The sequence below is a fragment of the Parus major genome, chromosome 1 (assembly GCF_001522545.3).
Source record: "Parus major isolate Abel chromosome 1, Parus_major1.1, whole genome shotgun sequence".
In the NCBI taxonomy this organism is placed as follows: Eukaryota; Metazoa; Chordata; class Aves; order Passeriformes; family Paridae; genus Parus; species Parus major.
In genome coordinates this window covers 38,597,579-38,621,025 of record NC_031768.1, presented here as the reverse complement: position 1 = coordinate 38,621,025, position 23,447 = coordinate 38,597,579, and the positions used below count along the sequence as shown (strand labels likewise).

The 23,447-nt window shown below is 40.7% G+C and overlaps 1 protein-coding gene across 1 annotated transcript in view; it reads left to right on the top strand.

Annotated features, from left to right (window-relative positions):
- The window catches only part of CLYBL (citramalyl-CoA lyase), a 166,188-nt gene extending 145,160 nt beyond the window's left edge, over window positions 1-21,028 (top strand). The window contains exons 7-9 of the mRNA XM_015635160.1: window positions 5,010-5,134; window positions 20,370-20,469; window positions 20,605-21,028. Of these exons, the coding sequence (XP_015490646.1) occupies window positions 5,010-5,134; window positions 20,370-20,465 (221 nt within the window). The 3' untranslated portion in view covers window positions 20,466-20,469; window positions 20,605-21,028. The remainder of the gene's footprint in view (window positions 1-5,009; window positions 5,135-20,369; window positions 20,470-20,604) is intronic.
- The last annotated feature ends 2,419 nt before the right edge of the window (window positions 21,029-23,447 follow it).

Below are 23,447 nucleotides of genomic sequence, written 5' to 3'. Positions count from 1 at the left end.
CAAGCTCTTCTATGTTTATTACTATCTTAAAAATTGCGGCTGGAAATTTTGCCTGAAAAGTGACAGGCTGCTTTTTAAAACCGCATGCCATGAAGCGTGTGACTGGTTTTGAAGAGAAGTTGGGGTAGAGGCTGTGCAGTGATTCCTCCCTTCACAGAGCACAGGAAAGGCAATACTGTACTCTGCAATGGCTCCTCCACGACTGGAGCCTTTCTCTTTGTTTGAATAACAGCAGCAGTTATAAAATATTTTTCAGGTGAAAAAGTTACGAATTAAATCTCATATGCTAACTTCTAGGGGAAAGTTATTTTCTTATTGTTTTCTTTGGTTTGTTTTTTATCTCCTGGCTTTCCCCCCAGTAGGTGCTGGTGACACCTACGGGTATTGGCAGACAGCAGGAGCAGCAGGCTCCTTGTCCCAGAGTCCTGTAATGCAGGCTGTTACCCTGTGATTGGTGTACCAGGTCACTCGGGCATTGCCTCACTGGGACACTGCAGCCGCCAAAGATTGGGGGGTTGCAATAGACATCAGCCATTTGACACACACATTAGAGAATTATAATGTACATTACATTAGTTTTCTCTGACCACCATCCAGGATACACATAGGAGAATAGTACATCCCTTAGATTTCTGTTACCAAAAGCATGAGTCCTGGCAATGCCGCCTAGCAAACTCTGGTTTTACAATTAGCTGTATATGATGTCTTAAAGCACCAAACAAAAAAAAGAAAAAACAAAACAAAAACAAAAAAGTGCTATTTTAAGCATATTTGGCATGCCAGTGAAAGAATAGCAATTATTTTTGGCACAAACTCTGCTTTACTGCCTGTTGAACTTTGGCATTTGCAAGCCCAAGTCTTGTTTTGGAGGTGAAATGGTTAGCTCCTCACAGCTACATTATCCACGGCCCTGTGGACTTCCACCCTTCACTCAGCTGCCTTTGAAGTTGGGAAAATAATAGAGCTGCTGAATGGTAGCACCTGCTGACGGCTACCTAGCCTCAACCAATATTTCCTAGCTTAAGGAAAGGCCTCATTTTTGAAAAAACGTAAACATCTGAACCTCCTGTTGACAGAAGATGGAGTTGCAGGTGCCTAGAAGCTTTGAGAGCACTCTTTCTGAACGCTTAATGTGCATTTAAATGTTTAACTGAGGCTGCCAATTTAGGAAATTTAGAAATTCTCAGCATAACCAATGCTGATGGTGATTTGGACTCCACTGATTTACGGTGGAATTGTCTGACCTTAGAACAGGGTCCAGACAGAAGACAAATAAAAAGGTCACGTAGCAATTTAGGGTGTAAAATTATGTTCTGTCTTGGCTGTACATGTGTCATACTTCCCTCTCTATACAAGGAGTAAAGGTCTGTGAAAAGTACAGATTTTATTAAGGTGCACTCACAGCACCTGTTCTTTGCCTCCTGTCTTTCTGCAGCTATCATCAACACATTTCCAAAATTCAGTGAACAACCTGACAATCAGTCCAACTCTAATTAGAGATGGGGCAATACTGACTCTACTGATTTGGGGGGGGAAGGGAGGGAGTGGGGAGAATTAAAAATCTGTTTAAGCTAAAAAACCCCAGCATTTTTCCTTTTTTTCTGCAGAAAGAAAATAGTATTTTTGGAGAATATAAAATATTTCACTTGTTCTTTGGGGTTTTTTTCCTCTCAGTTTATCTAACATTTTTGTAATCTTTCCTGCCTGTTTTGATTGAAATAAAATCTAATTTCAAAACTGATAGCAAAATCATGTTTTTCCAAACCTATAGGAGTGTTTTTTCCAAATCTATGTAAGTGAAACATTTTAATGTTTCCAATTTCATATTCATCACAGAAAATTACAAATGAGTCTTAGCTAAATCCATATATTTGTATAAAGCATTTGTATAAAGCAGAAGTATGCACATTGTATTTGCCACTGAGAGTCCTCTGATAATGTGAAAGTACTGAAATGTCACCCTAGTAACAAGTTCAAAATGTGCAATTCTTGTAATTTTTATATATAAGATCCCTCCCTTCTAGTATTTTTAGGAAGAATCGAAATAATTGAAATCAACAGAACTAAAATGAGCTGAATCTTGCAAATTGCTCTCATAGCTGGAGAACACTCACTTGTTTGCATGAACAGGGCTGAACTCACCTCCCTCCAAAGCGATGCAAATCCAAAATATTCAGCAAAGTTATATGTCTTTAGATGTTCCCATATTAGGGCAGTAAAATTTCCCTTAATGTAATCAAATAGTTTCCCTCAAGATTAAACAAGCAAAATAATATAATGAAGAATTTACCAGGTATTTAAATATTATTGCAAACTTCACTGTTAATTGCAGCCACATCTTCTTTTCCAATTATCTTAAAATCAGCCTGGTTTTCTTTCCGTGAGTGTATAAACATAAAATCAGATGCTTTCAAATGCAAACCAGCCAAATTAATAGTCCTTTCATATGTATATTTATAAAAATATATGTTTATATATTCACAGACATTCATCAAGATGTTTTACACTACCGGTACCTGTGGACTTGAAATCAGTGTGCTGCCTATATAAATGGGCATAGGTTTTAGGAATGTTTATGTAAAAAATTAGGTAAACCTTGCCATGAGCTTTAACAGCTGACTTAGTCATTATAAAAAGTCCTGTGCTACATGCTGAGAAAGCAGACATAAATACGAAATAGTCTAGGTGTCCTCTCTTTTCCAGGCTTTTGTAGAAGACTAAAATGACACCATCATAGAGTTACCTGAAAGACCTGACAAGTATTGATTTAAAACACAATATATCAAATGGTACTGTGAAAAGGATTTCGTGGTCATAAATTTTAATGTCTTCCAATTTTGCACTCTCTCAGTAACTTGTCAATAACAACAATTCTGTTTAAAATATTTACTTCGTTCCTGCATGGCATTATCTCTGTTATACAGTTTTTTGGATAGGTAGTCTGTGACAAAAATCAACTGAGTGCTATAATTCAAAATTTATATTATATTCTACCTAAAGTGTTCAGCAGTGTTTTAATGATTAAAAGCATAATTTACTACTATAGGTATCTTTATCAAAAGTAAGTATTTTTACAGCAATGTTTTACACTTTAAAAAAACCATATATATGTATTTTTAATTTTTTTTATAATTAGAGATTGATTTCAAATATAATTTAAAATATACTCAACATTTTTTTCAGAAAGTTAAGCTCCTTAGGATTTTTCAATAAGTTGCTGTACACACTTCAGTTTTGGAATTAATGGTTTAGCTATGGAGAATTTGTTGTATTACAAATAAAGAACATAATCAGATTATTATTACTATTATTATTATTATTATTATTATTATTACTATTACTATTACTACTACTACTACTACTACAATATTTTATTAAAATTACTAAAAAAAAAAACTCTGAGTAGACCTAAGATAAAACACATTAGTTTAAAAAAATTCTTTATGTAAATTCTTTCAAAAGTTGCAGTTCTTAATGGGGTTCAAGTTTTACCTGTATTTAAGGTATTTTAAAAATAGTTGTGATATTGAAGTGTCAAACTGAATATTTGCATGCCTGTAAAATCATACAAAACGTTGTTTACCAAGAAATAAAATTGAGCTACTTATGGTTTTTTAGCAAAGGAACGTAGCAACACTAAAGGACTATTTCTTTGCTCATTTAATTAAGTAGAGTTTCTTTGTACTCCAGGTTATCACTCAGACCCACTGCAGCCTGATGAAAGTAATCCCAGGGATTTTTGCAGTGGTTATTTCATTGAAAATAGGTGTATTCCTGCTCTCACACGTGAGGCTTCTCAGATCCAGTGATGGGCTGATTCCTAAAGTACAGCTGGCTTAATATCAGTAAGAACACGGGAACAGACCCCGTTGTGCAGGAAACCTTAAATCCTGACACTTCCAACTTTTCCTGGCAAAGTGCAAAAATCCCGCTGGCGCAAGAGGCTGCGGCGGTGGCAGCAGGAGGGCTGTGGGACCCTCGGTCTGCAGGGCACTGCTCACTTGCTGGCAGGTTTGCAGGATCAGGCTCATCCCTCTAACTAGTTTTGTTATCTGGCACTGAGGAGAGTTGTTTATTCCGAAAGAAGCTGGGAATTACTGTAGCCTCTCTTATTAATACACCTTAAAAGAAAACCACAGAAATCACACCGGTCTGTGAAATTCCCATAGAAATGAATTAATAACATCAAATGCTACATTTTTTAAAGTGTCAAACAAATTAGACATGTATTTGTTTTAAGGGAGATAAATACAATCACAGATTAAAACGGATTATGTGGCTGTCTATGCACGTTTGAAAATCTCTAGTGAAAAAGACGACACCTATTTTTATTTTCTTAACTTATATTTATACAAGAAAGGATTTTAAAAACTGCTTTATAAAACCTCAGGGCACTGCTGGTGGTTGTTTGCTATCCCAGTGACTAAATAAATATTGCAGCCTACCTGCAACTATCAATCATTGCAGCAACAGTTTAAACCACATTGAGGATTATATGATGCTAAACCCATACTGAGAATTTAGGGAATGATCCTTAGGGTACTGGTAACTTTTCAGCCCTACAGATCTTTTGCCATCTTCTTCAGATCTCATTTTTTGAACACACTTCAATACAACTTATTTAAGAGTAGCTGGAGCTGTTATTTATGTAGTCAAATTCAGAGATGCATTATACTTAATTGTTATTGACTGTCCGAGACAAACAATTGCACCTGAAACGACTGAGAGAAGATGTGTGGATCAAAACTGGGAGGGAGGAGAAAGAATCGTGGGTTCTTTCAAACTATACTGAATGCAAACATAGCACCAGGTATTCTTCATCTTAAAATAATCTGTGAAAAAGCTATCTGCCTGCTTTCCAGTTTTAAAAAGAAAAGAAATTAAGTCAAATAATTAGTTAGAGAGCAAGAAAGTCTGCAAGGCATATGAGAGCCTCAAGTGGTTGGAACATTTTGCTTGAACATCTGTTTGTCGATGCATGATTCTGGTGTTATTAATCTTCTTTGTAGGTAAGCAGGTGATTCACCCCAACCAAATTGCTGTTGTCCAGGAACAGTTCTCTCCGAGCCCTGAAAAAATAAAGTGGGCGCAAGAACTGATTTCTGCTTTTGAAGAACATCAGCGATTAGGCAAGGTAAATATTTTGTTAATATGCCATAGTAGAACCAAATTTGAATAATATTTAAGATTTAGAAAGGTCAGTGATGGCTCTTTGTTTTTATCTTATGAAGTGTGCTGTAACTAAGAGTATTGCTTGTGAAATCTGCCTCTGGATAGTGTGTGTTCTAAATTTATCACTTCCTAATATATTTAGAAATAGAATGGCTGTATTTTCCTTCCTCCCCATTTTAACTTTAATTCTTTGATTACACAGACTTTTAAGTACCTGCAAGTATCTACAGCGTTGGAGAATTAAAACTGCTTCTCGATTCTGCTGCAGAATCACAATGTTACTGTCAGAGGAAAATATTTGCAATCAAAAGTCAGGTAGCCTGGCAGAGGAGTCAGACTGCTTGCACATTTATGGAAAGAAATAAATGGATTAGGAAGCCTTCAATTTCTAAAATAATCTGTGTCCTGGTAGACCTGTTTCACTTTTGGGGGTTTGATCCCTCAAACATGCCCAGTAGTAACTGAATGTACTTTTGAGTGAAACTGCAGATTGTGGTCCTTAATCATTAAAAATGAGAATGTTTTATGTGCATTTGCACCAATTGCTGGACCTGAATTTTGGATAGAGGAGAAAGCAAATTAACACTAGAATATGATTGTTCCTAATTTAGTGCATCATTGAGTCTCACGTTTCCTGCTCTGTGGGTTTCTGCTATGTAAATATTGCGGTGGTGATGCACAATCTGTCTCCACTTTGTGCCAGTAATACTTAAATTAGGGGTCGCCTGAAGGAAGATTTTATGCTAGTTGCAGCATTGTCAGTTAATTATCTTAAAGGTTATTTGCTATAATCCAGTTTGCCTCTTTTTGAAAGGAAAAAAAAAAAAAAGTTGCAGCCAAACATGTTTATCTTAGTCTCAGCCAAGCCTGGGCTAGTTAAAAAGGAAAGTCCCAATGTCAGAATGGGGAGTGCAGATGAGTGGGAATGGTTCACATGTGCTTGTGTGGCATTCAAGTAGGAGACAAATCCCTCTGGTCGAGAAGTTCATCTGTAAGACTGTGCATAGGGTCTCACTTTCACTGGTGCCATATAAATGTTTTCTGCACATTTTTTTCCGCTTTCTAGTGGGTTAGAAAAAATCGGGATATCTGCCTTCCCTCTTCCCCTGCATTTCTGATACCACGGATGTTGTGCATTAAAAATGCTGCAAAGGTCAAAACAGAAATTATGCTTTCTTCTTGGAGTTAAAGTGTGACAATGTATTTGCTATTGCTCTGCCCTTCTTGCTAGGCTATTGCATCCCCTTTGTGGTATCTGGGTGTTTCCAGTAAAGCCATGACTACACTATTTGGGTGCTGTCCAGAGCAGTGATTTCAGGGTCACAATTAGGATGCTGTATGCCTGGATCTCTTTGTTCTCTCCCCCTCAATTTTGAAATATAGCTCTCTTCAAGCAAACAATATAGAAATAGAAAATACATTACTGGTTTTGCCCATTATTCCGATTTACAAGGCTTGGCTCCCTTACAAGAGGCATCGTTACAAACATACTGCTGGTGCAAATGTGTAGGCAGGTAATGCAGCAAGAAAAAAGTCAAATTACTTACTCAGCCAAATATTTTTTTATGATGTGTTTAATACTATTCATTCAGCTGAGTTTAGTGTCAGAAACTCATCTAAGGAACACCCCTGTCATATGAACAGTTGACTAGGAGACTGGACCAAATTTAACTCTAGTCCCAGAATCACACAATCATTAATCCAAACATGTTTAATATTGAATAATTTAATGTTAGGCAAGCATTAGTCTTTAGATTTGTTTTGAAGCTGCTATTTTACTGGCATAATGCTGAGGTTTTTTGTTTATATCAGCCATTCAGGAGGGGTTTATTTGGGTTTGGGTTTTTTTTTTCCTCTTCATAAATGCTTTTAAAACATAAGCTTCTGTAATCAGCTGCAAGAGCAAATTTGCTGAGGATTTGTGGTGCAGGCTATTTTTTTTAACCAACCAGGTTGTGGGCTTCATATATTTTTGCATGTAGCCGTCTATCAATAAAAAAGGACTGGCAGGTTAATATGCAAACTTCTGGATCTCATAGCACTGTCGTATTACTGGATTTGATTTTATAACAAAATTGGAAAAATAGTTTTCCATGTAATGCTGGAAACTCATTAACTGAGCTTCTAATTTGCTATTATGACTGTGTCAGTGAGAAGAGCTTGGACAGTCTGATTACTTAATTTTTTTCCAAAGCAAACATATCTCACTGAGGGATCCTCTCGCTCCACATCCTAACGACATGCTAAAATGTGAGTAATAACTCTTCCCCTACCACCTCCTGGCAAATGCTCCACACAGCAGTTTCAGTAATCCTCGTGTCCTAATGAAACACCTCTTCTGTTTTCCTTTCCCTTTTATTATATTAAAGTGTTCATGTCAGTAAGACTAAAAATATAGCTGTGGTTAATATGGTTGAGACTTGCATGGTTTTACCGTGTTATTAATCAAAGTTGAAAGCCTGGAAAAAATAAATGTGAGAGATTTGTGCAGCTGTTTGTGTGGTAGATAAGTTACTGGTCTGCAGTCTCTGGGATCATAGTTTGCTATTAATTTGGTTTAAAGTTTGATGCATTCAGTTAACAATATTTTGTATTAAAATACAGTAATAAGCTTTTATAATCTATTCCAATTTGAGACCTACAATTACCATAATAATCTTCTTTTGAAAGAAGTCTGAACCAGGCTACTTCATCCTGGATGCTGAAATGCTTTGACACAGTAGCCCCCAAATGTGAGTACTGAGGTCAGGAAAAATTAGGATCTCAGATGAGCAATGTGGAATTAGAAGTACTGTGGCAGTGTCCAAACAGAAGGAAATTAGAGAGCTAACCAACTAGCCAGAAGTATTTGGGCTAGGGAGATAGTCCTGTTTGAGGGCTTGCTTTGGTTTGGTTTCTAGGTTGTTTTGTTTGTGGGGCTGTTTTTTACAATTCTAATCCAGCTTAAAAAATAGCATGTCTAGGAAATAAATGGTAATGTTGTATTTTGGACAAGTAGAAACAAATGTTGAAAAAATACGTTTTGTATTTTATTCAACTATTTATTAAGCACTCTCTTTTGTCTAAAACTTTGAGATCTAAAACTAAAAAGTGCTTAAAAAGAAAAGTGTTATTTCCAGGTTATTTCAATATTTTTCCAGTAGAACTGCATTACTAAGGGATATGATTTTCAAAATTAAAATATTCATCTTCAAGAAAGCAGTTATAGCTGATCAGAAAGCCTAAATATAAAATAGATGTCAGTGTGCTCAAAAATAAAAAAAAGAAGGGTGATAAACATCATTCTAGTATTCTAAAGAATGGTTTCTTTTAGAAATTTCTAAAGCATTTGTACTACATTAAACAGCAAAGTGATCTTATAAATACAGATTAACTGAATCTAAGGGGGTAGAGTTAGTGGAAGATGTTATTAGCCTATTTTAGGAAAAATATCTGCTTTCTAACAATGAGGACATAATAGTCTTTACTATTTAGATAACTCCTGAGTTTACATTACCAGTACACTGGATACAGATCTGTATCTCTTCTACAAGTAGTGTTTATATATGACAAAAATATAAGACATCAAAAATGGGGTTTTTTAAGTCATTCAGTGTGTAAATACATCAAGCACAATATCATTATTGAAATTGAATCTTCCCAAGTTGCCTTACTTTTAAATAAAATTCAAATATAAGGAAAAGTAGAAGAATAAAGTAAAAGGTTGATTATGCATTTATCACACATACTAATTTACAAATGCTTTCAAAGCACCCACATATTAAATTAAGGAATATCTAAATGCTGCTGCCAAGGTCACTTGTCAGGTAAGGATTATTTAGAGTTAAGGTAAGTATATCACAAGCCCAAGTTGTAATATCGGTTGAATATTTAAATCCCATAGAGCAAATCAAAAGAGATATTTGTACATGCCACATACAAATTCACAGAGTGCTTCTAAGAAGACCTTTAGCATATGTTTCTTGCATTATATTCTGTGCCATTGTATATCGTGTTCCCAACAGCTGAGGAATAATATATACGAACTCCAGTGATTTGGCAAACTACACAGTTTCATTTATGGACCTTTCCAGGATTATGAAAAATCTTAGGAATGCATTTATTTACACAGCATCAACCCAACAAAGGAATGGAAATTTCCAGCAGTGGCTCTCTTATAATGCTCTTTGTTTAGGAAAAGCTACCCCAAGCCACTGTATCTTAGAGACGATGCACCCTCGTGCTTCAGCCAGCTCCAGCTGCCACCACCTTATAGGGAGGTCTCTCCCCTCTTTCCTCCCTCTTCTGGTTGTGCTGCAGACCCCAGGAGGGCTCCCCAGCCAAGTGGGATCCACCCTATCTCAATCCAGCCTGTGGCTGCTAGAGAAGTGGGACCATGTCCAAGGGGTGCCTCTTGGAAGGGAATCACAGGAACATCCCTCTGGCATGGAGCTGTATCAAACCCCATCAACCCACAGGGATTATATTGCACTTTACAGGACATTATATCTCAGGGCTTTATGTAGAGCTGGGAGTCAGGGAGCAGCCCAGGACCACACTCCCTGTGCCCAGGACTGCTGAGTTTTGAGGTGCCATCAACCAAGCTGGATCCTATCCCACGGTGACAGTGGCAGCAGAGGGTACCTCTGTGTGTGTTGGGCTGCAGGGCTGTCAGCCCTCTCTCCAAGAGCACAGGGCATGTGCTGTCCATTATGTTAAATAGGCAATGTGTATTCCTTCCACTGCAGAGTGGGGGATTCAGGAATTTGTGATAAATTGCCACCTTTAAGGAGCACCAGCCTTAAGAAGTCTAGGCTGAGGTGCATCTCCATGCAAAGATGAAGAGTGCTGGTGGGATTTAAGCATGGGCCACAGTTATGTTGTTTATCTTTTTAAAAAGTAGACAAATTAAATTTTGATGTCAAAACTGAGATTGAGAGAGCTCATATTAGTACTCAGAATTTCTCAATACATTTTTACTATTTGAAAAATGCTCTATAAATGTGTTTTGTGACATTGTTGAAGGCTTTTCTCTTAGAAAGATCCATCTGGGGCAAATTTTGAACCTCTACAACAGAGCAGAAGAGGCTGTATTAGCTAATTGTTTGTGCTTTACTGGTTCCTACACTGGTGCAATCAGTCCTGAGGGAGTTATGCCAGGTGAGGAGAGAAGGAGACAGATTCTACTACACGGGGCTGCAAAAGCTTCTAAGTAGGGCAGAAACTCATACAGAAACATTTTCTTGCCAGCTTCCACCCTTTCCACTCCCCAGCAGGCATTCAGTGGCTCTTAATCTGTTCTCCTCCACTCATTAAAGACCTGTGTCCAAAACGCAGAGGGATGGCACATTGGTATTTCCCATGGGGAGAAGTTTCACCATGAGCTGGGAGCAGGATGGGTCTGTGCGCCTCCATAGCCTTTCCACCCGGATGTAGCCCCTGGAGGAGGCAGCTGCTCCTGTCCTGGAGACTCAGACCCTGCAGAGGATGGCATCTCTTTGGGCTCCTCCTCAGCAAGACACAGCTCCTCCATCCGCGTCGGCTCAAGGAGGCAAATGTGAGGCAAGTTGCTTTTGGAAGGGTCATGCTGTGCCGGCACATTCCCAGTGCAGGCGATGCTTTGCTATGAGCATGGAGTGGGAAGACACCCAGCACTGCAGACACCTGCCCACCATTGTGCCAAAACCTGCTCTGCACCAAGCAACCCACCAAGGTGACTGACTACCCACCTCCAAAATCCGTTTAAAAAGCATTAACGAGCGCTCATGAGCCTCATTTCAATTTCCAAACCAGAATCTAACTAGAGAGGTAATGTTCTGACCAGATGGCTCTTTTTAAGCCTTACTGAGGGAATTCAGAAGCCTGTACAGCCAAAATATTGTTTCAGTTAATTTAAGTAGCAGCAGTCTTGCTGCCTTTTCACTCCTCTTGGTGCTAGCCAGCTTTTTCGGAGACCTGGAGTGGCTCTCTGCAAAAGCTCTGTCGATTGAAATAGAGAATCACAATAAAGAATAGCTGTTCAATCCTATTCAGAAAATGAATCTGAAATTAGAAAAAACACAGAATACAAAAATATGGGCAATTCCATGCTTGTTGGCAAAACAAACCTCACTATTATTATTTTTCTCAACCCTGTTATATTTTACTGCTACCTTTCCCTTTGGTATCAAATGCTGTCTGTGTGCCCTGTAGTAATTTACTTTCAGACGGAATTTTCTAATTTATATTTAACAAATTGCTTCCATGTCTATAAACCTCAAGTTAATTCAAAATTACTAAATGAAGGGCATCTGAGGATCCTAAATTCTTACCATCAGTTACTTTTCACTTTTCCATATAATAACCAAGATGCTCACTAGGGAGAAAAAATGCATGTTTGGATAGGCTGTTTGTCCAGGAAGCTGCTTTTGTGCTATAAAATAAAGATTTGCTTGGCAGCAGCAAGTGTGCTCTCTAGGATTCTTCCGTTCCCAATACAGTGTAAGACAGAGAATGAAAACCAGTGGAGAATATTCCTGATTTCTAGAATTTTCCTCCGCTTCTTTAATTTTATTCCTTCCTGTTCTGGATGAGCACACAGGAAGGCAGCAACCACAATGAGAAGGTAACTAAAGAAAATGCAAAGACAAAAATAAAAAAACCTTATACCTGCCTTTCATTGAGGGATCTTAAATAGATTGTTTGCTCAAGCAGAGGGAGAGACTTTGGTGACCTGAGGAGTTTCTGGAGGTGGACCAAGCAGCATCCCCAGGCCCACCCCACCTGAAAGGGCTATCCCTGGTGGTTCAGGCAGCTTGGGGGACTGTAAGATGGAAAAACAGCTTGTCTGGCTCACACAGCAGGGCAAAATCCTTATATATGGGCTGGAAACAGTGATGCCAGGTGGAGAAGAAATGAAGGACCTTGTAGGTCCTCGTTCTTCATCTTTCCTGCCCCACTGTGGACTTGAAGGATCACAAAGTCCTTTCTACCTGTTGAGCTTTAGAAAGGGTTTCTTCTGTCAGAGTTCTTGCACTGCTGCTCAGGAGTTATTTGAGGCAAAAATCAATCTCTATTTCATGTGGTTGTTGCTCTTTCTTTCTTGACCTTTTGTGTCCTTCCATCTGCTCCTAGAGGCAGAAGCCTGTCTCAAACAAACAGGCCTGCTTCTGGCTTTACAAACTGATTTATCCTCTGAACTCACTGACTACTTCTACTCCAGTGGAAGATTACACTGGCAAAAAGAAACAAAAGGTTGTGATTTCTAATGTTTTCTACATATCAACAAAAAGGCTACAGAAACTTTATGGTGATGATACTTTGCAGAATTCCCCCCCATGCACATTTCAACAGATCAGTGACCCACTGAGCATCTCCTCTTGCCAAGAAGATATCTTTGACCAACCTTTTCAGGGATGATTTCCTTTCCCCAAAGATTTTGTGTACATGTCTCTTTCCACGCATGTTACAGAAAAGGGGTGAATGTGAAAGGGTCCAGAGGAGAGGCTATGGAAATATGTAGCCCAAAAAGCTTTGTCCATACAGCTCACTGCCTCTGAAGTCTTCAAAACTTCATGGGCATGCAGTCATATGTGACTGCACTGGTTATTTGGGCATATCTCACCTACTTCAAAGGCAATTAAAGGAAGCCAGAGTTATGTGTGAGCCTGCTCTGGAGGCAGGACAGGCCTGAGCAGAGAAGACAGAGAGGCATTATCCTGTCGCAGTCTGGATCATACTCTCAGTTGACCCAGATTTCACTGAACACCTCCTAGCAGCTCACTAACCTTTGGAAGTTCATTATGAGAAGGTAGAATCATGACCCAGCTCTTTATGACAGCTCTTTGGCTACAACTTGCAGAAGAAAAAAATTAATTAAACCTGCATTCAGCACCATCACAGCTGTTAGCTCTTGACTTCCCCAAAAATATGGTCTCAACCTTCTGTTTCAAGAGAAATCATTCCTTTGTACGCAGGATCATCACTCCTCCCCCAGGCACAGACCCAACACCATTTGCTGTAACCAGGTTCCACTTCTCCTTTGTTCATTACCTGTAAGCAAATCCAAGCATTCCTTTTAAGCCCCAAAGCAAAGACTTCCAAATTTCCTCTGCAGGGAGTCACTTGAACAACGTGTGTTTTCATTAATCCCAGGGGAATTATCTTCCTGAATGCCATGCTTTTGGGGGGGAGACTTTGCTATCCACCTGCTCCCTTCCCTCCTCAGAAGAGCAAATCTGCCCTGCTTGCAGAACACAAAACTCTCATTTCCTTATAACAGCTAATATTGTACAGGATTAGAGGTAATGTTCCCAGGCCCAAGTAGGTTTCAGTGCATTTATTCCTTGCATTTTTGGTGTCTCCAAAAAGTCATAACTAGACCTCTGGGTTTCAGAAGTGGGCAAGACACTGAATTACCATGGAAAGAGGTGGTATTTCTCAGATCAAAGATTTCTTGCATCTGTGGACTTGAGGCCACTTGTCTATGTGGGTTAGGAGGTACACAGGGTTTGCCCTGGCCAGCTGGCATCACCCCTTCTGCTCATTGCCATTTAGCCTGGCATCTGCCCGCCACTGCCGACACAGGTCACCAGGGTTGGAGGGAGACTTACATAATTGCTTATTTACACAATGGCTGTATTCACACACAGCCTCTGGCCCGTGCTACCAGAGCAGTGTGGGAGCTCTGTTTGACTCACGACATCTCCTAATGATGAAGGGGGTGGAGGAGAGAAGGGTGGCTGGCTTGTTGGTCCTCATATCCATTTTGCTATGTACATCCCTTCCAAAGAGGGCATGCAGGACAAGGAGATAACCAGATTGCCACACACCCTGCAGGGATTTGGTCAGCAAAGGAAAGTATTGCAAAACTGTTGAGAAAAGTAATTGGAAAAAACTCCAATTTTTATCAGTGGGGCACTATTTCTAACTGTGTGACAGCAAAGTACTGTCCCGGACCTCCCATCATTTGTGACACTGTCACACAGTCAGTAGTCCCCTTAGTAGTGGAAGAGGGGGTTTTGGCAATTCCATAAGCACTAGATAAACCCCTATTTTAGACCCATACTTAATTCAAAATTCAGCAGCAAGTGATTTCTTGTCCATATTGAAGTTTTCTGGAACATTATCTTGTCTTGTTTTTCCTTTTTTTCACTGGCCTAACTACCCACCTACTCACCAGGATCCCCTAGCACCTTCAAGCCTGCCATCTAAGTAGCTTTACTAGATTCCCAGAGTAAGCTGCTTTTGAAAAAGTCAACTGTCTCTACACAGTGGCCTAGGACAGCCCATGCATGGACACTCACAACAAATTAACCTGGCACTGTTAGCTATATTCTTTCATCTGATGCAAGAGAATTGGGCTTTTCTTTCTGCTGTAGACAAGCCACGATCTTAATGTAACCTGTATAAATACCTTTGAGAAAATCCTGGCAACTGTCACATGGGTCTTAAAGTTGTTGGTTACATGTATGATGGGATCAAGGCATAAAATCAAAGGTTTGTTAGCAAAGGCTGGACAATGATTGAGTGGACCACAGCAGTGGTTCCAAAAACAGAGCACAGAGTTCCCAAAACCGACGCTCATGCTTGGAGTCCCGTCCACAGGATCCAACAGACAGGGAGCCAGTAGACTTTTTTGGAATTTACAGGACTTATTTAGTACTTCAAAATTTACATACTTTCTGTGTCTAGGAAAAGCAATCTTCACATTCAGTACCAATGCAAGTGATTAGAGTGTTGCAGTGTTCTAAGAACTGAGAGCCTGCAGTAACCCTCTTAGAGAGCTCATTGCAGTCATCGGGATGGATGTGGTTACAGGCACGGGTAACCACAGATGGACCAAATGCTGAGGAAAAAGCCACAAGCAGTCCCAGGTGCAGGAGTACATCTAATTCTTCTGTATTGCCAACCAAAGGGGACTAGATCATCTGATCACTGTCCCACATGTCCCAGAACAATTATTGTTTGACTTTAATTAACTCAAGTACTTTAATACACAACTCAGAGATAATTGTGTCACATTATTATGAGGTGCCTTAAATGTTCTGTATCATGACAGTTTTATGCTGCTTATTTCTCTCCTTAATCAAGTGGTACATAAATAAATAAAATATGATGAGAGTAAAACCTTGTGTAACATTGTGTATCATATAAAAAGTTTTCAATACACATGAAGTATAAAACTTTCCCTGATCTTATGGAAAAACATACGAGTACTTCACTTGCCATCCTGTCCATCCCCTGTGCAAAGTCAACACAATTCCATATATAACATGATTCCATTATACCCATGATAAACACTATAGCCTTATCATTTCTTCCCCTCTCCTGGTTCCATTCGAAAATATTGATCCCAAGACAACACTGAAGTCATGGACCCTGAATCCTGTCCATTTAACTTCTAGAAAGGTAAAATGCTTCTTGCCATTAAAAAACAGTATTACTCTGGATATAAAATGGTCTTACAGATTTACCAAGCTCTTAACTACTCCCAAAAGTTTCAAAAGTAAATGTTCCCAAATACAGGAGAGACACACAGGAAAAGAGGAGGTCCTTATGTTCTAGGAAACACTGCATTAATGTGTTTGTCTTTTGCCATGGCAAATCACAGACCAAGACTGAGATTTTTTCTGTGACTTGATACATGTAATTTCTTATAGGTAAAGGAAATCTTTAAGGATGACATATAGATACAACAAGAGCCATGTTCAATATCCATGGCACCATGTGGCCAGGATTGTATTCTAAGTTATCAAAGAAGAGCCCTCAATTACATGCTGAAATTTGCTAGGTCTGAGCTGTGCTGGAGTGGCTGCATTTATCTAAATGGAAGTTCATATAATACAAGCATAAAATGTGCCATACTGGTGTGTTACAGAGTTTGGTTCTGCATCTCTTCAGTGTCTCCACAACTACCTGGAAATTTGTTGCGTTTGTTACTCTTACTGCACAACTGATTTGCCCTCCTTTATCACAAGCCTATATCTTTATGTCCTGACCTGTGAAAATGACTGTCATCTGTCAGCTATGCCTTGTGGCTTCTCTTGCCTGTAGGCTGGATCCTTGCATCCCTTGGAGCTAACCATTCTCAATTCCCATTTTTCCAAGACTAACATTTGCCATTACCTTCTGAGGAAAAACAAAAAAAAAAAAAACCAAACAAACAAACAAAAAAAAAAAACAAAGAAAAAACATCCCCAAAAAAGCATAAACCCTAACAAGCTATCTATAATTTTAATTCACTTGCAGCTGTTTTCTATATTTTCCAAATCTTCATTTTCCATCCTCACAGTACTTTAGGATATACTGAAATTTGAAGTAGAGCTGTTAAGACCTTATTCCGCTTGGCCTGCATCTTGCATAAATTGCTGTTACTTTTTAAAAATGTTACTACTGTCCTAACAAAGCATTAAATGTCATTGTGAATAATACTTTGTGCCAGAAGGAAACCCTTGAGTCTTTCTTGGCAGTCAGTTGGGAAAGACTTTTAGATAGTTTGCACGATGACCCAAACAGGGAACGCTGCCCATTCACTTTCTTCCTTGATTCCTCCTTGGTACTCTGCCCTAACAGAGCTGTAGAGCAATCAGGCTGAGGGAGCACAGACTTTTTGTATCTACAAACCCTTCTGCTATGTTGTGCTGCCTTCACAGCTCTACAGCATGGACCAGCCAAAGTGCCCTTCCAGCTCCCATACACTGCAGACTGGTGAGTGCCAAAGTCACCCTATTTCTCACAGGGCTTTGCCTTCAGCACATTCTCTGTGTGACTCCATGAAGGATGGCACTGAATTGGCACAGCAGATTCTGTGCTGCATCACTTTAAACAGGGGCAGAGTCTTTGGCCCACAAATCTGCCCATTTCTCAGTAGGGCTGCACTTCCAGACTGCTGTCTGGTGAATGCCACAGTTGTCCTCCATTCCCCCACTTCTCATCCCAGCTGAGTTATTTGCATCCAGGTATTGTCACCCTGTGAGGCTGTGCCCATCATGTGAGGGTCTCTCCTTCCCATTCTCCATCAGCCTTTTATCTGGAGGGCCTGTCTCTTCCTAAGGCAGGTCTGACACATTTGATTAGCCTGATGGCAAAGTCCCTTTACAGGTTTCTGAAAAGGCTCTCTCTGTTTATCTGGTTGCACGGCGAGCAAGATCCACAGCCACCGAATATGACGGATGCAAATCCCAGCCTTGCATTACCCACCTGCCGTTGTTCCCGTTCATGTTGCAAGCCTCCTTAAGAGCAAGCCCTTGGTCCCATAGTTGAACTGAAATCTAAGTACAGGCTGGAAGCGTGAGATTGTTGAGAAAATTAGCCAAAAAGAAAATTTAGATCTATGACTAAATTAATCTCGAGATTAATGCTATCAAAGCAAATGGTGTTTATAGAAAGTCTTGTGTTCTTTATATTCATGTGAGAGAAAATCAAAAGAATGCTAGAGGCAAATTTCATCTAGCAGAATTGGAAAAGAGAGCATGGGGACAAAGCTGTAATTACTGGTATTTCCTATCTGTTGAAACCTGTGGGTGGAAAGAGAGTCAGTGAATAGGGTATATTCAATGGCATTAAAATTGGTTTCTTTTTCTGGACTTTAGCTCAACACTGCAAATTAGCAGGGGGAAAATAAGCCTCAGAGTGAACAGGCAGAGAAGCCAACTTCATGTTACCCTTTGCTGTTAGGGAAAAAAAAAAAAAAGGCATTTTTTTTCCTTGAAGAATTCAAATTCCTAGCAACACAAAGTACAGCTGCACACTGACAAGCAGGGAATGTACGGCATTTCTCACGTGGTTCAGTGTTTGTGTGTCCACATACACACCGTTATCCTGTTTTCTTTTTAAACATATTACTTTAATGAAGGGAAGACAAACATGCTGTTTAATTAACTCCTGCTTTATAAAAAAGACATTCTGACCCAGATTCATCATGATACAGCTTAGGTACCTTCAGGGGTATCTGACTCTAGATCATTCTGTATCCAGTCAGTGGAAGGGTTGAGACCCTCCCAGCCATGGTTTGAACCACCAGAGATCAGAACTGACATTGTTAGGCACCCATCTCTTTCTGCACACCATTGTAGGTGCTTAGGATAACTGCACTCCTAAATCAGCCTTTCACAGAACTACAAAGGATGATTTGAGACGTCAACATATTTCTACTTATGACTGTCATCCCACATGCAAATTTTTTCTGTAAGCAATAGCTGTTACTGAATTAGCTTTACTCTTTATTTTGCTACTGAATTAGCTGTTACTGAGTGGGCATTACTGAATGCCTACAGGAAAAAGAAAAGGACAAGTAAACCATGTTTTTCTTACAGTTAAAAAAGAAAAATGTACCTTGCAGTTTGAGATAACTGCACAGACCTGAACTATTCCAAATAAGTCCTATGTCATATAATGTTTACTTAGTTCCCAATTTTTTTCACAACAGTTAATAAATTGAATAGTTTGGGACTGCATTTTCTTTAAAGTTTTAAAAGCATAACTGAAAATTACAGAGATGTAGCTATAATTAGAAGTGGTATATTATTAATAGTAGTAATAATAATGTTGATGCTGGTGTTTGGGTGAAGTAGGGTTGACTGCTCAAGAAACAAAAAAATTCCATTTGAAACGTCAACCCTTGAGTATCTGTCATTCCCATTCTCCAAACCTACCTGAAATATTGCAAATTATAGTAGGAAAATCTACTTTGAATACAATAATAGTTTTTACTATTATGTTTTCAATGGCTTTAATACAGCCTGCTCTTACATGCAAGAATATTGATTTGTGTTAGATTACTGTTTAAGGTGGATTTTTGTTTTAACTATTCCAGAGCATGATTTAGTGTTTAATTAATACTGCTTCAGTTTAGCTGGATATGCCACTGGAGCAACATATTTCCTAAATACTTTTGTAAATGGGTTATATTTTCACTTTCCTTGCTGAAGTCCTCTGTTTAATAATTATCAAGCCTCAAATGAAAACCAGAAAAAGGTTTGTTCTCCTCTGCATTTCTCTCACTGCTCATGCACAGACACATGTGCTGCTGTGGACCATACCTTGCTCTTGCTTAGTCTTGCTCACTGTCAAACCCAAGGCCAGCCTGTGATCCCATATCCACTGAAGCAGGACATTAAAAGGGTGTGCAGTGCTTCACACAGCCACCCTATGCAGTGCTGGGACCAGGCCTGCTCTGGATTCTTCTCCATTGCATCTTTGTACCTGGATTTTGGGGTTTGTTGTTTGGGGGTTTTTTAATGTGTCAAACTACTGTTAGAATTGCAAATACAATTTTTTGTTTGTTTGTTTTGTTTTTTGGGGTTTTTTTTGTCTACTGAACTTCAGCATGTCTCAGTGCAGTGTTTTTTCTTCCAAATCCTACTCAGAGACACATGGGAATTAAAGCATCTAAAGGAACAAGTCAGGTTCGGCACTATTCAAAACATATATCCTCTGTTTAAAATTTAATTATGACTCATAGTTAATTGTTTTAAACTTGTCACCATGGTACCAACAAAAAATCCTTAGGAATACAAAGTGATTTTTGAAACCTGTCCTGACTCTCAGATCGCCACCGCTGAGGCACATAGCATAGTTCTGCATCCATCTGGGGAAATTCCCTAAATGTGGTGCTCAGGTTGGCTTTGCCTTGGTTCCAGAGGAGATTTGGGCAATATTATTGCACCATCCACTTGGTTATTTCAGCTTTTATCCCAGTCCCTGGCTCTCAGCTGAGGCCCAGCCTATCTTTAGTACTGGAGAACTGATGGAGAGGTGCAGCAAAAGCACAACCTGATCAACCATTCTTGTTTACTGACAAAGGCAACTTCTGCCTTTGCCCTCTGTCCCACTGGCCCTTTGGCACAGCCCTGGATGGATGCTGGATGGTGATGCTGGAGGTGGGGAACAGAGCTTTCCCCCAGGTGTGGTGTCTGCCAGCCCCTCTTCCCAGCTGGGACACACAGCCTCACTGCTCTTGGCCCTCAGTATTTCTCAGCTAGTGTGGCAGAAGCAGGCCAGCTGCACCCTGGGCCTCTCTTTTCTCTCTCTTTTTGCCTCGTTTTTGGAGAGCTTGTTGCCCTTCACATTTCTTTAAATGCACTTCCCCCGTCCCCATTGGTTTGTCTCCTAAAACTTCTTCAGGATTCCTGTTGGAGACGATGTTTTTTGGCAAACAGATATGTTTGTAAAGAACAACACACACCAACTACAATTTCTAAAGGTGTCTCAGGAAGTTCATATTCTCTCTTTTCCAGGGAGCGTTTACTTTCCGTGGGAGCATGATCGACATGCCATTACTGAAGCAGGCACAGAACATTGTTACACTTGCCACAGCCATCAAGAAAAAATGAGCTGGTAAATGAAGCTCTCGCCATGGGGCCCCAAGTAGCTGTTTTAAAAGATGCCTATAATACTTGGGGGTGGGGGGAGGGCGGGAGGTGCAAAATTAAAGACGTCGGGCTTAAACAGAAATTCATTTCCTTTTTGCAGATCTGTCATAGTCTGCTTGCCGGAATTGCTAATTACTAAAACTACTTCCAACTCAAACCGCTGCTCAGTCCTGCATGACCCATGCTCTACTCAGAGCCTGCAATGAAGTTCCATCACCAAATCTGTGACATCACAGTGATTGCTACAAATGCGGGATTCACTGAGGGAGACAGGCAAAACGTAGGCAAAACATAAACCCTGGGCTCCTTCAGAAGAGCAGATGGAAACTAATACAATTATTTCTATTTCTTTCTGTGCTTCTTCCCACTCTGGTGCAGAACTCCGGGCAGAAAGGAAAAATTACTGTGCACCAGTTGAAATAACTGCAATGAAAATCTTTACCCTGTGTGAGCTTTGCTTTCCCCCCCCAACACGGCCCTTCTGTAGAAGTGCAACAGCCATTAAAAATCATGCTCCAACAATACAGGACTCTTGACTTTCTTCTCTTTTTTTTTAAGCAGTCGCTATTCAGAGAGTTTCCTCCTGGAAGCGTCCAGCCCGGGAAGGGTTGGACGGCAATAAACTTGTAGTTTTTGGAGACACAATGCAGCAGAACTTGTGCATATGGTCTCGAGTCAGATTTACATCACATTAGGGATACGGCTACAGATCATGTGGGCTGTGTGGTTAACGGGCTTAGTAAAGCTGTTTTGAAGAGGTTAACCCAGCTTGTAGTAAGGGTAAATAAACATAACAACCAGGCATTGTCCTCTATTCAGCATGTACTCTTATATGGAGGGCTAAAGGGTATTGAAGCTGCAGAGGATCAACTTGTGGTTGCCAGAGGACTCCAATGAAGTTTGAAACACCAACAATCAGAGATTTTGTTTCTGTTCCTCATTAAATCATGAGCTTTTGTGCTCAGACTATGAACGACTGTTCTTTAAGAAATTAACAGAATGGGAAGTTTTAAACTATGCACCAACCTTTTCATGACCTACACAGCAGCAATGCTGCTGCACTTAGACAAACACCGCGGGGAAGGCTGTTCTGTTTATTTAAAATTGTAAATAGAAAACAGTTGTTTTTTAGTTTCATTTCTCACCGCCTCCATGGCCATTTCACGTATGAAGCCACGGTGCCTTATTCCTGCCGTTTCCTCTCTTCGTGTGTTTCCCCTCCGTCTCCGAGCAGCAATTTCACTTATTTTGGGTTATTTTTGGTTTAATTAAGGGGAGAGGAAAAGGGGGGAGGAAGAACCCCACCATCCGGCCCGCGTGGAAGCAGCGAGGAAAGGGAGCTCGGGGGCGGCGGGAGCGCCTCTCCGCGGCTCCCCCGGGAACGGCGGGGACACGGCGGGGACACGGCGGGGACACGGCGGGGACACGGCCGGGGAGCGGCTCCCCCGGGGACACGGCAGGGACACGGCCCGGGAGCGGGAGAGCCGCCCACCTCCGTCCTTCTGGGCCGGGACGGCCCCGAGGGCAGAGCCCCCCGCAGCCCCTCCGCCCGGTTTGGGGATGAGCAGCGAGGGCAGACCCCCCTCTCTCCCCCTCCGCCACCCGGGTCCCGTCCGAGGCGCTGCGCCGGGGGATCCCTTACAGCGCGGGGACCTCCGGGCTAATCTGATTAATTAAAGACTACCTGCTTATATTGCAGCTCCCCCTCATCCCCGCGCGTTTCAGGACACCCTCCGTTATTAATTCCAGGCTGCCTAAATTATGGGCAGCACTATTAAAACATTATCAGAACTAATGAGAAACAATTACTTAGGAGATGAGCTGGGACGAGCCGTAGCCGGGCACGCGTGTCGCTCTCCCCGCAGATTGCGTTAATAAATCATCAGGTGCACGGCAAGGAGGCGGCGAGGCCTGGCGCGGTGCACGGAGAATAAGATATATGAGATAAGGGTTGTTTGGGGTTGTTTTCTTGTTGTGGCTTGGGGTTTTTGTTCTTTTTTTGGCATAATTTTTGCATTAATCTCAATAGGACGCGTGTGGCATAGATGGTTTTATTCCCTTAATACGGTGCAGGAAGAGGGAGCGGGGGAGGGAGGGAGGAGTAGGATGAGGACGATTTCAAAAACTAATGTCTTCATTGTTTTACTGAAGTCTCAATGGCCAGGCTTGAGGAGCCCGCGGGAGCTGCGCGGCCGCGGAAGGCAGCGCGGGGGGCGGCGGGGGCGCCCCCGGACCCGCACCCGCAGCTCGCCCGCGCCTCCTCTCCCTCGGCAAACTGAAGGGATAGTAATGCACTTTCCTGGGGTGTTTACTCGCCCCCTCCCTCCTCCGCAGCTGACTGCTTAAGGAACTTCGTGACCCGTACGCGGAGAAATCGAATATGCAAATAAAATGCTGGATATGTTCAGATTTTTTCCTTAAATTTCCCTGACATCCACCCCTCCAGCGGAAAATCCTGCTTCCTTTTAACAGCCTTAACGATTTTTGCTTTATCAAAAATAAAATCCGATTTATTTGGCTTTTCCGTTTACTTTCCGAAGCTTTCCGTGATTTTCCGGCTTTATTCTTCTCCTCTTTCTTTCTTTTTCTTTCCCTCTTTTTTTTTTCCCCGCCTGGTGCTAGGCAAGCAATTGATGAAACAAAACAGATTATAAGATTAGCAGCAGGATTTTGTGCATATTAATGATAGGGAAGGGCACCGAATGGGTTTGTAATTGCAGATCTTGCGCTTGGGATTGGGAACTGTAGCCCCGCTACAGCAAAGACCCCCCTGTGAGGTTTTCACATTGGAACTTAGGGGAAAAGTGAAAAAGTAATTACCAGAGCACAACACTGAAATGTTAAAGCACTTATTCTTTCTTTCAGCGTTCTGTTTTAAAGAGGGAAAACGGGCAAAATGGAAAATAAATTACTTTCAAATAAGTAGGTTAGCACCTGAATGCT